This window comes from Gracilinanus agilis, chromosome 2, assembly GCF_016433145.1.
Source record: "Gracilinanus agilis isolate LMUSP501 chromosome 2, AgileGrace, whole genome shotgun sequence".
In the NCBI taxonomy this organism is placed as follows: Eukaryota; Metazoa; Chordata; class Mammalia; order Didelphimorphia; family Didelphidae; genus Gracilinanus; species Gracilinanus agilis.
Window position 1 is genome coordinate 479895186 of NC_058131.1, and position 15810 is coordinate 479910995.

The 15810-nt window shown below is 36.7% G+C and overlaps 1 protein-coding gene across 1 annotated transcript in view; it reads left to right on the forward strand.

Moving 5' to 3' along the window:
* Positions 1–15810, forward strand: part of LIN52 (lin-52 DREAM MuvB core complex component) — a 118355-nt gene that overhangs the window by 11350 nt on the left and 91195 nt on the right. The window contains exons 4-5 of the mRNA XM_044664941.1: positions 3131–3197; positions 12661–12744. Coding sequence (XP_044520876.1) covers positions 3131–3197; positions 12661–12744 — 151 coding nt within the window. The remainder of the gene's footprint in view (positions 1–3130; positions 3198–12660; positions 12745–15810) is intronic.

The window sequence follows — 15810 nt, forward strand, 5'->3', positions numbered from 1 at the left end:
GGTCCTAAGTCTTGCTGCTCTCAGGAACAGGTCCCGGAGCTGCTGATGACTCGATGGGTGCCCCAAACTTGCTCTATTTCTTTTTAGCTGGGTTCAGAGCTATAGGTGAGTGTGGAGGGGGTGGGGGTGGGGCGGTTGCTCAGCTCGCGCTTGAGTGAGAGCCCTTTTTAGCTTGGAAATGTCTCGATTCCACGTACCTTCCACGCTGTGCCCTGTTGTGGGGTTCCTCCGTTCGTCTGGACTTGTTTTTATGTCCCCTTGAGGAGTTTTGTGTGTTTCGGTCAGGAGAGGTTTAGAGCTGCTTCTTACTCTGCCGCCATCTTAACCCGGAACTACCCAACTTTTTTTTTTAATTAAAAAAATTTTTAAATTTTAAATATTTTTCCATGGTTACATGATTCATTTTCTCTCCCTCTCCTCTTCCCTACCCCTTCCCAGAGCTGACAAGCAATTCTACTCACTGGGTTATAGATGTGTTATCACTTGATACCTATTTCCATATTATTCATTTTTGTAATAGAGTAATCTTTTAAAATCAACATCCCAAATCATATACCCATATAAACAAGTGATAAATCATATGTTTTTCTTCTGTATTTTTACTCCATAAGTTCTTTCTCTTGATGTGGATAGCATTCTTTCTCATAAGTCCCTTGAGATTGTCCTGGATCATTGCATTGCTATTAGTAGCAAAGTCAATTACATTTGATCGTCCCACAATGTTTCAATTGCTGTGTATAATGATCTCCTGGTTGTGCTTATTTCACTCTGCATCAGTTCATGAAGGTCTTTCCAGTTCATATAGAAATCAAATTATGTTCCTTATAGCACAATAGTATCCCGTTACCATCATATACCACAATTTGTTCAGCTGCTCCCCAGTTGAGGGACACCCCCTAATTTTCCAACTTTTTTGCCACCACAAAGAGTGCAGCTATGAATATTTTTGCACCACCCTTTTTTATTATCCCTTATTTATTATAGGGTACAAACCTACTAATCGTATTGCTGGATCAAAGGGCATACTTTCTTTTAAAGCCCTTTGGACATAATTCCAAATTGCCTTCCAGAATCCAACCTCTTCTTTTTAAAAAACATTGCCTAGGAGTCCTAATTAATGAGATAATCTTGTAGAAAAAAGTATATGTCAGGGGGCAGGTTGGGTAGCACAATAGAATACCAAATTGGGAATCAGGAAGATCTGGGATCAAATCTGGCCTTAAACCTTTTTTAGCTGTGTGATCCTGGGCAAATCTCTTAACCTTGATTGTCAAGCTCTTGCCACTCTTCTTTCTTAGAACTGATACTAGAACAGGACTAAGATAGAAAGCAAGGGCTTAAAAAAAATTTAGTGGATGTTACCTTAGTCCTGAGAGGCATAAGCAAATGGACTAGTATTGGATAAGACTGAATCAAGACTGGCATTAGAAAATCAAGTTGTTTTTTTTTCCCTTTACCCCCTTATTTCAAAAGTGATGTGTCTTGGCTCTGGGCTGATATAGTGAAGTTTTTATGTCTCTGTTTTGGTGTACTCTGCCTTGAAAATATAATCTTCTCTGGGAGTTCTTTTCTTCCCTTTTGGTTCTCTTATCTGATGAGTAAAAAAGATACTCAGTATGAGGTCACATAGACTAATAGGAAGACTGAAATGAACAGTACTTTCTATTATAATCCTACTCATAGAAGTAAGAAAAAAAAATATGACCAATGTCAAAAATTACATTTTAGATAAAGTATTTATTCTCCACTGATATCAGAATAGGTTTGGTGGGGAGATTTTTGTTAGTTGTTTCTTTAACTTTATTTTTTTTATTCTAACTGTGATTGTGGAAAGACTTTTCATATGTTTATATGCTACACTGGGATTTTAACATTCCATTCTTAGGGGCATTTTGTTATAGTGAGTACTTATCTATCAGGCCTTGAGAAGGAAGTTCATTAGTGCCATTATTTTGACCTAAAAGGGGCTAATGGGAAGCCAAATTTTGCTGCTATTTACAACCAAAAGAGGCTATTGGGAAGCTTTGAAACTTGTTTTTATACCTATACCTTTAGAGTCAGAGGAGGGAGTATTTGATTAATGGGTGTTTGGCCATGCCAACTTGGGCAGAGTTGTACATGATGGATAATGGGTGGTCTGCATTATCTCACATACAAATAGTGGATGTGGGTACTTGTCATAAGACTAGATTTGAGCTAATTAGTTTGCTTAGATTTCTATAATCTGTATCTGATGCAGTGGTAATTGTGTTTTGCCTTTCACCATTTTTATTTGCATAAAATGTTTTAACTTAAGTACTGGATACAGTACTAAAAAAAAAACAAAAAAACCCTATACTTTTCTCTTAGAATTGATACCAAGAATTGGTTCTTAAGGCTGAAGGAGTGTTAAGAAGAGCTAGATAATTGGGATTAAGTGACTTGCTCAAGGTAACAGAGTTAGGAAATGCTTAAGGTCACATTTGAAGCCAGGACCTCCCATCTTTAGACCTGACTGTCTACTGAGCCACACATGCAGTTGCCTGTATTACATTACTTTTGCTGTTTATGCATAGTTTGTTTTTTTCCAAACTAGTAATTAAAAATGCTGAAGTTAGCCAAGGGAAGTCTCATGCAAAATGAAGCAGATTGAATCCTCAGTCTTTTATATACAGTTGTGAATTTTTTTCTGAAGGTTGTGGAATACAAGTTAATGATTATTTAGTTCTTCTAGTTCCTCTAACAGTTCAGGATTCTCTGATTCTGGTGTATTCTTTAAATCTTCAACTCTTTTAAAGAATAACATTTTGTTGAATTTTTCACAGAAATCAGGTTGAGAGTTAGCTTCTGCTGAGTAGGCTTAACACTGGTAATTAAAAATAGTTCATCTTTAAACGGATTACCCCTTTGAGAACCTGGTTTAAAGGCGAACAGTCTTATTTTGTATGGTAGGTGTTTTTATTCAAGCAAAAGAGGCTTTTCAGTCTGAGTTTTTAAAGTTAGTTTTACCAGTAGATTCAATTATTCCCAGCCATATTTTTAGCTAATTATTTAGTATGTAAGCCACATTTATTTTGGTGTGAAAAAATAGGATCCTTTTATGTTGTCTATGAATTCTTAGTCTGATCTATGTATTTTTATTTTCTAACAGCCTATAACTAGCTCTCCACCCAAATGGATGGCTGAATTAGAACATGATGATATTGATATGCTAAAAGGTAAGAAATGATGAAAACCTATGAATTCAAGGTTCTCAACAGTATGACCACATTTTGTCTTTCTTGGCTTATTTCCTAGTCTTAACCTATATAAACCCTCAAACTTATGTTTTCTTTCCTCTGGATTTTTGCCCATGCTGTGTTTGTTTCCCTTGCCTGAAATGTGCTCTCTCTTTATCTCTACCTGTTTAAATCCTGTCAACTCAAAAAATTCTTCATGGCTTCTTTGTGAGGATCATGTCTATAGAAGCTTAATGGATCATTAAAGGTACATGCCAAATGGAAGTGATTTCTCCCTCTCTTGAACTTAGGTAATATTCATTTTCTATATATTATTCTTTTAACATTTTTTTATGTGTGTTCTGTTAGTTAGAAAATTAGACCGTGAGTTTTTTAAAAACAGGAGCCAATATTTTGTATCTCTTTACTAGTCCTTGCACATAGTTGGTCATTACATATTTGTCGTTGCTGGGAAGATTGTTTGAGTCCCAAACACAGAATGGAAATTTCACTTTGAAAATTTTAACCTTGCCCCAGATCTTTTTATTATTCGTAATTCTTTGGTAAAAGTATTCTATAGTTGTTAGAGAATCTTAGACTAAAATTGAAATATGAACCTGAAATTGAGGGAAAAATCTGTTTATTAAGAATTGTGATTTTTTTAAGTTGAAAATTTTTATTTAATTAATTGATTTAGAATATTTTTCCATGGCTATATGATTCATGTTCTTCCCCCCCCCCCCCCCCCGTAGCCAACAAGTAATTAATTCCACTGGGTTTTACATATGTCATTGATCAAGACCTATTTCCATATTATTAATATTTGCATTAGAGTGATCGATTAAGAGTCTACATTCCCAATCATATCCCCATCAACCCATGTGATCAAACAGTTGTTTTTCTTCTGTGTTTCTCCTTCCACAGTTCTTTCTCTGGCTGTGAATAGCATTCTTTCTCATAAGTCCCTCAGAATTGTCTTGGATCATTGCATTGCTGCCAGTAGAGAAGTCCATTACATTTGATTGTGTCATAGTGTATCCGTCTCTGTATATAAGGTTTTCCTGGTTCTGCACCTTTCACTCTGCATCAAGGATTTGTACTTTTTTTAGTGGAGCAGACATTATAATTTTTTTAGCATAGTGGAAAAAGCACTGGAGTTGGATTCAAACCTGGCTTCAAAACTGCCATTTATTAGGTATAAGACCTTGCATGCCACTTCATCTTTGAATCTCTGCTTCCTCACATGCAAAATGGAAATAGTCATGATACTTATATTGCTGAATACAGGGTTGTTGTGAGAAAAATGTTTTGTAACTACTCAGCACTGAAATAATTTTTAATTATTACTACTGTTATTGTTATTATTATTACAACTTATGCCAAATTTGGATAGTTTCTCCGGAAGGATTAATGAAGGAAATGAAACCCTTTAAAATATCTGATTGCCAAACCAACTTGTTCTTGTGGATAAAATGTTGAAATGCAAAATGTTTCACTTTACCCCTTACAAAGGAATAGGCAGAATCTAAAGGATTTATTTTTTTAAACCCTTACTTACTGTTCCAAGGCAGAAGGGCAGTAAGGGCTGGGTATTTGAGGTTAAGTGATTTTTCCAAGGTCAAATAGTGAGGAACTATCTGAGACCAAATTTGAACCTTGGACCTCTCATCTCTTTATCCACTGAGCCATCTAGCTGCTCCTAAGGATATCTTAGACTAACGATTCTGATGTTTTTGCAAATAGACATTTGTTTAATTTCTTTTGGGGTGTTTGGGTCTTTTTTCTTTTTCTTTTTCTTTTTCTTTTTCTTTTTCTTTTTCTTTTTCTTTTTCTTTTTCTTTTTCTTATTTAAACTTTTACCTTCTGTCTTGGAAGCAATACTGTGTATTGGTTCCAAGGCAGAAGCTTGGTAAGGGCTAGGCAATGGGGGTTAAGTGACTTGCCCAGGGTCACCCAGCTGGGAATGTTTGGGCCTTTCATTGCAGGTAATAATGCCTATATGAGGAGAAAGAAGTTGCTTCTCTACTCAAGAATGACATAGGACAAACACAGAAATGATCAGATGAGAGATGATTATTTAGGAAGCAGAGGGAGAAGAGTGATAGTAGTTGATAGGAATATCATGGCAGTTACTTTGTTAACCTAGAAACAATACAAAAGATTTATTGTCTTCCTGGAGCAAACATATATTCAAGACATGACAAAAGCTTCTGAGACTTATCAAAACACCTACACAATTCTGGGGATTCTCCTAGGCATTTTTAGAATGAACCTCAAAAAGTATTGTCAGTGATTATAAAAGTCCTGGGCAAGAAAATGAAGATCATAGGGCATAGGTTGTTTTCCTTCTCTTTTATCCATTAACTTCAAGGCATACAAGGAAAGAAAAATTAATTTGGAAGTGAACAGTTGACCAAGAGAGTGGTATCTGAAAATGAGACTTCTTTAACAAAGGTTGGTAAGAACGTATTTATCAAGTGTCTTGCAAAACTAATCGGGCTTTAAATTAAAAAGGAGAGGAAAAGAGTCTATTTATCTATGTATAAAATCTTCCAAGTTAGATACTGTAGAGCCATGTTGGTGAGCCCCTGACATGCATGTTGAAGCATGCCAGTGGGGGCTGCTCCCTTTTCCCTCTCCATACACACCTGAGGACATTTCTCACATCACCTGTCCCTCTGCCCAGCAGCCCAATGGGAGTGCTTCCTCCCTCCCCTGTCTGGGGTAAGGCATGGGGTTCATATGTGACATTCAGATTGCAGTTGGGGGCACAGCTAGGTGGCTGATATGTCCTAGGTTCAAATTTGACCTCAGACATTTTCTAGCTCTGTGACCTTGGGCAAGTCACTTGACCCCCATTGCCTAGTCCTTACCACTCTCTTCTGCCTTAGAACCAATACACAGTATTGATTCCAAGAAGGAAGATAAGGTTTAAAAAAAAAAAAGATTGCAGTTGGGCCCTTTGGTCTCTAAAAGGTTCACCATCACTGTTATAGAGGATCACCACAATAAAGGAACTAGGGTTAGGATTAGTAACTGGGACACCACAATTTCATAGTAGCAAAATGAAAGAAAGGAATCAGCAATAAAACTCATAGTTTTAAATATCATATATAAATACTCTAAACTTAGGCAACAGATGAAAGGAACTAGAGGCCCTAATGTAAGGAGACAAATTGAACCTCATAGGTGTCATTGAGATTTGGTGGGATTATAACTCTACTATGGTGCTCAGTTGGAAATACTTTCTTAAAAAGAAGCATGATAGGTAAAAGAGGGAAGAGGATAATTTAGCATGGCATATTAAAAAAATGAGGAAATTTAGGAACCAGAGTAGGGAAGCATGACCAAGAAAGAATACTTTGGTAAGGAGCAAAGTAGGAAAAAATAGAAATGATTTTGGTATTGGAGAATATAGAACTCAGCTACAGGAAAAGAAAATAGATGAGGAGTTGGAAAACAGATCACAAGTCTAGCAAAGAAATATGATCTGTACTGATAGAGTATTTCAATTATCCAGAAATGTGCTAGAGCAGTCTCTGCCAAACAGAGCAACTCATAACTTCTTAACTTATGATATTTTTATCCTTCAAAATGTGGAGAGATCAATAAAAGGACATTCTCTTTAGAATGTGAGTCTCATGAACAGGGAGGAACTTGAGGGGCAAGTGATCACTACTTCCTAGAGGTTGTAATAGAGGGGAAGTAGTCTGGGTATGCGCCCTAGATTTTGGGAAAGCCCATTTCAGAAAGTTCATAGAGATAAAATCCCATGGAGGAAAATGCATAGAAGAATGAACTTTACATAGAAAATAACAGAACAAAAATCAGAGAATCAGAGATAAGTAAAGGGTAAGAGAGAATCTAGCTGTCCTTGATAAATAAAAATCCACTGCCCTAGATAAATTGTACTCTTTGGTCTTGAAAAAAATGATAGTTGTGACTGTGACTGATAGTGGAAATATAATAGAAACTAGAGATATCACAAGAATGGAGAAGGACAAGGACAAATGCCTCGCTTTCCAGAAAGAAAAGAGAACAGAATTTGCAAAGTAGAGGCTGATAAATCTTTTCCTGATAAAAAGTTAGAAAAGGTCATTAAAGAGATCATTGGGAACATCTAGAAGTGGGAAACAGATTAGAGTCATGACTTTGACTACAGGTCATGCCAGACTAACTTCATTGTTATTAATAAGCAGGCAAGGAGGATGCTATGGATAAACTTTATCTAATTTTTTTTTAAATTTTATTTTATTTTTAAACCCTTACCTTCCCTCTTGGAGTCAATACTGTGTATTGGCTCCAAGGCAGAAGAGTGGTAAGGGCTAGGCAATGGGGGTTAAGTGACTTGCTCAGGGTCACACAACTGGGAAGTGTCTGAGGCCAGATTTGAACCTAGGACTTCCCGTCTCTAGACCTGGCTCTCAATACACTGAGCTACCCAGCTGCCCCTTATCTAGATTTTTTTTTTAAACCCTTAACTTCTGTGTATTGACTTATAGGTGGAAGAGTGGTAAGGGTAAGCAGTGGGGGTCAAGTGACTTGCCCAGGGTCACACAGCTGGAAGTGTCTGAGGCCGGATTTGAACCTAGGACCTCTCATCTCTAGGCCTGGCTCTCAATCCACTGAGCTATCCAGCTGCCCCCTTTTTATCTAGATTTTTAACAAAGGTTTTGGTAAAAAAAAATCTCATCCTCTTCTTGGAAAGCTATGGATTGGAAAATAATTCAATCAGATGGATTCGGAACTGGCTACATGGACGAGACTCAGAGTTGTTCACTGTCAGTATAGCAAGAATACTCTAGGACAGCAAGTGCTCTAGGGATCTGTGCTTAGACTTGGGTAATGGCATAAATGATATGCTCATCAGTTTTGCAGATAACAGCAAACTAACATGGTAGCTGACAAAGTAAGGATCCTAAGGATTTTGACAGGCTAGAATATTTGTAATAGAATTTGTAATAGAATATTAAAATAAACCTAATAAGATGAAATTCTGGAGAGGATAGATGTAAAGTCTTATAATTAGATACTGTAAAGGTTAAATTTAGTGGTTGGTTTTAAATTATGTGAAATAACGTGGTCACGTCCCAGAGTTATTGTATCTCAAGTCAGAAGTTTATTTACAAAATAGAGTGGAAACAATAAAGTAGAGAAATGTGAGAGAGGTTAGAGAAAATACCTATACTAGTCCTCAGCCAGGAGGACTTGTAGTGAGTAACTACGAGGCCTCCTCCAAGATGGAAGCTAGTCTCTTGGGAAACTGGGAAAGTAGTCAGCCCTTTTCACTTACCCAGCGAAGTAGTCCAGGAGTCAGAATCAAAGTTGATGCTATGATCCAAACTACAATCTCCAGTGAAGTTCCCTGGAAGACTATCTCCAGGAGACATTCCACTAGACTCAACTTTACCAGCCTCACTGCTCAGGTGGTTTCCTGTTCCTGTCCCTCTTCACAGGGACCAATCAGTTTCCAAATTGCCCAGGGGCGGTGTCTGTGGGATTGAGTTTCACCTCTAGAGGTGTTAATTTTCCTAGGATTCACATGTTACTGAGTTAGCATGTGGGTTGTAGTCTTCCTTTTAGCTTTTTTTTTTTTTTTTTTTTTTTTTTTACCCTTGTACTTGTATTGTCTCATAGGTGGAAGATTGGTAAGGGTGGGCAATGGGGGTCAAGTGACTTGCCCAGGGTCACACAGCTGGGAAGTGTCTGAGGCCAGATTTGAACCTAGGACCTCCTGTCTCTAGGCCTGACTCTCAATCCACTGAGCTACCCAGCTGCCCCTGTAGTCTTCCTTTTAGAGGTTTAAACTCCTGTAGTAAGAATTTCCTTTATTTCAGGGTGAAGTATGGGTGTATTCGCTTTTGTTGATTAATTCAAAAATAGACAAAGGAAGAGTTAACCCTGTCCTCACAATCTAGTGAGGTACTAAGTAGGGGCATTTAAGTTATTGTTTCAGAATAGACAAAGAGAACCAAAAATTTCTTTTCACAACCCAAAAAATCAATTTCACAAATATAGGATGTGGGGAGGTATTAGTAGATAGTAATTGTTCTGAAAAAGAAATTAGGGAGTTTAGTGGAATACAACTCTTGGGTCAGTGGTATATGACAGGCACAAAAGCTAATGATAAATGACAGAACATTTATAGCATTTTGTAACCCTTAAACCACTAAATAAATGCTATTATGATAGTGATGATGATGATGATGATGATGATGATGATGATGATGTGATCTTGGGATACATTAAGTGGGGGAGTAATATAGCCTTCAAGAATGAGAGCATGATAATCCTGCTGTACTCTGCCCTTCTCAGTCCTCATCTGGAATTTTGTGTTCTGGGCCACGTGGTTTAAGAAGGACATTGATTAGCTGTAGATTGTCTCTAGACAATGGCATCCAGGCATTTAAAGGGTTTGGGTTCATTCCATATTAAGGTCAGTTCAAGCAACTGTAGATATTTAACTTGGAGAAGAGAAGGCTCAGTGGGCACATAATATACCTATTTGAAAGGCTATTATGAAGAGGAAGGGCTAGACTGATTCTGATGCTAGGGGCAGAAACAGGAGTAGTGGGTACAAGTAGCAAAGAAGCCAATTTAGGTCATATTCCAAGAAAAATCTCACAATTTGAGCTGTGCAAAACTGGATTTAGTTGTTTGGAGAGGTGGTGGATTCCTCCTTCTTGGAAGTCTTTAAACAGAGATCTCTGGTATGTTGTGCCAAGGATTCTTTTGAGATATAAGTTGGTCTCAAATGGTTACTGAGTCCCCTTCCCACTCTCAAATTCTGTGATTCTAGAATTTGAAGCCAGGTCTTCCCCACTTAAAGTTTCACTTTCTATCTACCATGCTTAACTTAGAAAAGTTGGGAACTTTATTTGGAAGGTTGTAATGGAGATAATTTGCTTTGTCATTGGAGACATTGTCTATTAATTAGTAGCACTTTCTCTAAAGACCCACATCAGTGCTTTCTCAGGGTATAATAGGAATACTGGTTCTTAAAAGCTATGGTCAGTGTAGTGAAAGGTGTAACAAGGTCTGTCAACTGGAAAAGCTCTGCCTATGGACCTGGTAACTTTGTTGTCTTAGAACTAGCATAGCTAGGTTAGAAGAGGCTCACCACCAGTTAGTTGGACATCAGGTGAGGTAGTTCCTGCCAGGTGAGGCAGTTCCTGCAATTATCTACTAAGGGGTGGATAATTGGCCATCTTTCTTTTCTTTCTTTTTTAAAAAAATTATTTTTCTATTTTTTAAATTTAGAATATTTTTCCATGGTTACATGATCCCCTTTCTGTTCCTCCTCCCAGAGCTGACAAGCAGTTCCACTGAATTATATACATGTATCATTGTTCAAAACCGATTTCCACGTTACTCATATTTGCAGTAGAGTGATCTTTTAACACCAAAACCCCAATCATATCCCCGTCGAACCACATGATCAGTCAAATGTTTTTCTTCTGCGTTTTTGTTCCCACAGTACTTTCTCTGGATGAGGATAGCATTTTTTTCTCATAAGATCTTCTGGATTGTCCAGGATCATTGCATTGCTGCTAGTAGAAAAGTCTATTACATTTGATTGTGCCATAGTGTATCAGTTTCTATAAACAAAGTTCTCCTGATTCTGCTCCTTTCGCTATGCATCAGTTCCTGGAGGTCTTTTCAGTTTACATGGAATTCCTCCAGTTCATCATTCCTTTCAGCACAATAATATTCTATCACCAGCAGATACCACAATTTGTTCAGTCATTCCCCAATTGATGGACACCTCCTCATTTTCCAGTTTTTTGCCACCACAAAGAATGCGGCAATAAATATTTTTGTACAAGTATTTTTCCTTATTATCTTTTTGGAGTGCAAACCCAGCAGTGGTATGATTGGATCAAAGGGTAGGCATTCTTTTAAGCCCTTTGTGCATAATTCCGAATTGCCTTCCAGAATGTCTGGACCAATTCACAACTCCACCAGCAGTGTATTAGTGTCTCAATTTTGCCACATCCCCTACAACATTTATCACTTTCCTTTGCTGCCATATTGGCTGGTCTGCTAGGTGTGAGGTGATACCTCAGAGTTGTTTTATTTTTTTATTTTTATTTTTTAAACCCTTACTTTCCCTCTTGGAGTCAATACTGTGTATTGGCTCCAAGGCAGAAGAGTGGTGAGGGCTAGGCAATGGGGGTCAAGTGACTTACCCAGGGTCACACAGCTGGGAAGTATCTGAGGTCAGATTTGAACCTAGGACCTCCAGTCTCTAGGCTTGGCTCTCAATCCACTGAGCCACCCAGCTGCCCCCAACCAGAGTTGTTTTAATTTGCATTTCTCTAATCAGGAGGGATTTAGAATGCTTTTTCATGTGCTTATTGATAGTTTTGATTTCTTCATGTGAAAACTACCTATTTGTGTCCCTTGACCATTTGTCCATCAGGGAATTGCTTGATTTTTTTTAAAATTTGACTTAGTTACTTATATATTTGGGAAATTAAACCTTTGTCAGAGAGTTTTGTTATAAAAATGTTTTCCTAGTTTGTTGCTTTCCTTCTAATTTTGGTTGCATTGGTTTTGTTTGTACAAAACCTTTTTATTTTGATATAATCAAAGTCATTCATTTTATATTTTGTAATGTTCTGTTTCTTGCTTGGTCTTAAATTCCTTTCTTTCCCACAGATCTGACAAATGTACTATTCTATGTTCACCTAATTTATTTTATTTATGATTTCGCTCTTTATATTTAAGTCATTTACCCATTTTGAATTTATTTTGGTTTAGGGTGTAATATGTCAATCTATACCTAATTTTTCCCATACTATTTTCCAAATTTCCCAGCAGTTTTTGTCAAATAGCGTGTTCTTGTGCCAAAAGCTGGGGTCTTTGGGTTTATCGAACACTAGCTTGCTGAAGGTCATTTACCCCAAGTCTATTCCATTGATCCACCCTTCTGTCTCTTAGCCAGTACCACGTTGTTCTGATGACCACTGCTTTATAATAAATACAGTTTTAAGATCTGGTACTGCTAGGCCCCCCATCCTTCATATTTTTTTTTCATTATTTTCCTTGATATTCCAATGGACCATCTTTCAGTGAAGGAAGTACCAACACTAATGAAATCTTGTGTTTTTCTGAAGTAAGAACAGCATACACAGGCAATGCTTCTTTATGTTTTGTGAAATGGTCTCCATTATATTCATTTTACAGATGGACTGAAGATGGCAGAAATAACTAAATAGTTTTATGCTTTTCAAAGAATAGGGAATATGAATGTAGAATATGTAGGTAATATAGGACCATATCAAGAGGATGGACTTCTCTAAGACATGTTACAAAAATGAACAAATAGACTTCCTTGGTTTGAGAAGATCTGGGAACATGTGTCCTTTTTTGACCAGAAGGGACTAAGAGAGATACCTTAAAGGCTTATATCTACTACAGATAGAAACAATATTGAAATTCACACTTACTCTATTTTCAGAATTGGGCAGCCTCACCACAGCTAACCTGATGGAGAAAGTACGAGGGCTACAGAATCTGGCCTATCAGCTGGGGTTGGATGAGTGTAAGTATCCAGATGGTTCATGATACATGCTATATTTTGAAATGTATTATAAGTTCTGTCAAGATCTCCCTTTTTTTATAATTAAGAAAGTATTTTTAATAGAAATTAGAATGGGAAGTATATTAGAGGTAAGACCAAATGTGAGAAATCTTTCTATTGGTAATGAGCATATTAGACTGTTGGATTTATTTGTACAGTATTAGACACCAGAAGGTGTTTCCCTGCCGTATGAATGAGAAAATCTTATTTGGGCAGTAAGCATTTTATTTTGGGCAGCGTTTCTCTTTTTAAAAAAATTATATACTATTCTAAGCTTCTTACCAATTTTAAAGTTTCATTATGCTGCTTTCCTTTGCTATTATGAAATTGGAAAAGGGACTGTGGAAAATTCTTTATAATTAAGATAATTAAGAGAAAAAGCTTGCTAGTGTGGTAGATTAGCACATATTAGAGTTTTTCACCTTTTCTATGAAGTCTTTGCTGACCATTCAGTTAGAGGATATGCTGGTGAATTGTTAACAGCTGACTCTGCTTTTAAATTTAAACTGCATTGATACTTTCTCCATCATTTTCTTAAGTCTGAGCCATCAAAAAACCCCAATAACTCAAGCTGATTTGTAGCATTTGCTAATTTCTCACAATGATTCTAATCCACAAGGATCTCACTCTTTTGAATTCTTTTAGTGTTTTTTATTTGTAATACTCATCTGGCACTCAATTCCATACTAGCTTGTATTAATGTTTATCTTTACTATGTATGTCCTAATCTCTCCAATTAAGGTTGCTTCTTAAGGTTAGAGCTATGTTGTATCATTTTTCTCTGAGCTTCAGTTTCCTCATCTGTTAATTGAAAAGATTAGATTAAGTTACAAAATAAAGTTCCATTCTTGTCTAAAATTCTCTGATAATCTTTGACATATCGAGAAGAGGGAGATAGAGGTTTAAATAATTGAACACCTTTAGTTGTCTTGCTTTGGTTAATGTCTTATAATGACTAGTTCTTTTGTCTTCGTGATTCTGTTTCTTTGCAAAGTGAATTGTCTGGTAGCTATTAGATACATTTTGAATAACAGAGTGAAACATTTTTGGTGTTCTGGTTAGAGCCCTTCTGGTACTGAAACTGCCAAGATAACATTTGATTTATTTTTCTTTATTGTATTCAAATTTATTTGACTCAAGATAGTAATAGAGGACTCAGTCTTTTTTTAAAATTTAGAATATTTTCCCATGGTTACACGATTCATGTTCTTTCCCTCTCCTCAATCCCTTCCCCCCCCCCCCCCCCCCACCGTAGCTGATTCACAATTCTTTTAGTTTTACTTGTATCATTGATCAAGACCTATTTCCATATTATTGATAGTTGCACTAGGGTGATCATTTAGTGCAGTGGTTCCCAAACTTTTTTGGGCTACCGCCCCCTTCCCAGAAAAAATATTACTTAGCCCCCTGGAAATTAATTTTTTAAAAATTTTAATAGCAATTAATAGGAAAGATAAATGCACCTGTGGCCATCACTGCTCCTCTGGATCACTGTAGCACCCACCAGGGGGCGGTAGCACCCACTTTGGGAATCGCTGGTTTAGTGTCTCTAACCCCAATAATATCAACTCATGTATTCAAGCAGTTGTTTTTTTTTTCTGTGTTTCTATTCCCACAGTTCTTCCTCTGAATGTGGATAGCTTTCTTTCTCATAAGTCCCTCAGCATTGTTCTGAATCCTTGCATTGCTGCTAGTAGAAAAGTCCATTATGTTCAATTGTACCACAATGTATCCGTCTCTGTATATAATGTTCTCCTGGTTCTGCTCCTTTCACTCTGCATTAGTTCCTGGAGGTCATTCTAGTTCACATGGAATTCCTCCAGTTCATTATTCCTTTGAACACAATAGTATTCCATCACCAATAGATACCACAATTATTTGTTCAGCCATTCCCCAATTGAAGGACATACCCTCATTCTCCAATTTTTTGTCACTACAAAGAGTGCGACTATAAATATTTTTGTATGAGTCTTTTCCCCTATGATCTCTTTGGGGTATAAACCCAGCAGTGGTATGGCTGGATCAAAGGGCAGATAGTCTTTTATAGCCCTTTGAGCATAGTTCCAAATTTCCATCCAGAATGATTGGATCAATTCTCAACCCCACCAGCAATGCATTAAAGTCCCAATTTTGCCATATCCCCTCCAACATTCACCACTTTCCTTTGCTGTCATGTTAGCTAATCTGCTAGGTGTGAGGTGGTATCTCAGAGTTGTTTTGATTTGCATTTCTCTCATTATTAGAGATTTAGAACACTTTTTCATGTGTTTGTTGATAGTTTTGATTTCTTTATCTGAGAATTGCCTGTTCATGTCCCTTGACCATTTATCAAATAGGGAATGGTTTGATTTTTTGTACAATTGATTTAGCTCCTTATATATTTGAGTAATTAGACCTTTGTCAGAGTTTTTTGTTATAAAGATTTTTTCCAAATATGTTGCTTCCCTTCTAATTTTGGTGGCATTGGTTTTGTTTCTAGAAAACCTTTTTAATTTAATGTAATCAAAATTATTTATTTTATATTTTGTAATTTTTTCTAACTCTTGCTTGGTTTTAAAATCTTTCCTTTCCCAAAGATACTCAACCTTAATAAATTACATTCAATTCACATAGTGCTTTAAGGTTTATAAAAAGTGCTCTACATATATTATCTTATCCTTTTATCAGCTATATGGGGTAGATGCTGTTATCCTGATTTTCTTGATGGACTTCTTCCAAATAAAAATTAGAATTAGTATTTACTATTCTAAATCCATATTTTTAGTATGAATGTTAGTTACTTTGAAAGAATAGGTATGTTTATAGAAACATGTGGCTAGAAGGGACCTTGAGAGAAGAGGACTCTGCTTCCAGAAAGGTGTAAGACTAAACTTAAACCTCTTCCAGCAGAAATGATCTTTATTGCTAGCCAACAAGCCCATTGATCAGAACTATAGTAGTTTTGTTGGAAATTCAGTTTTATTTCAACTTCTGTACTAGTGTTTAGTGGTAGATGATTGCCATTTTAATTGACTATTATACTTTTTT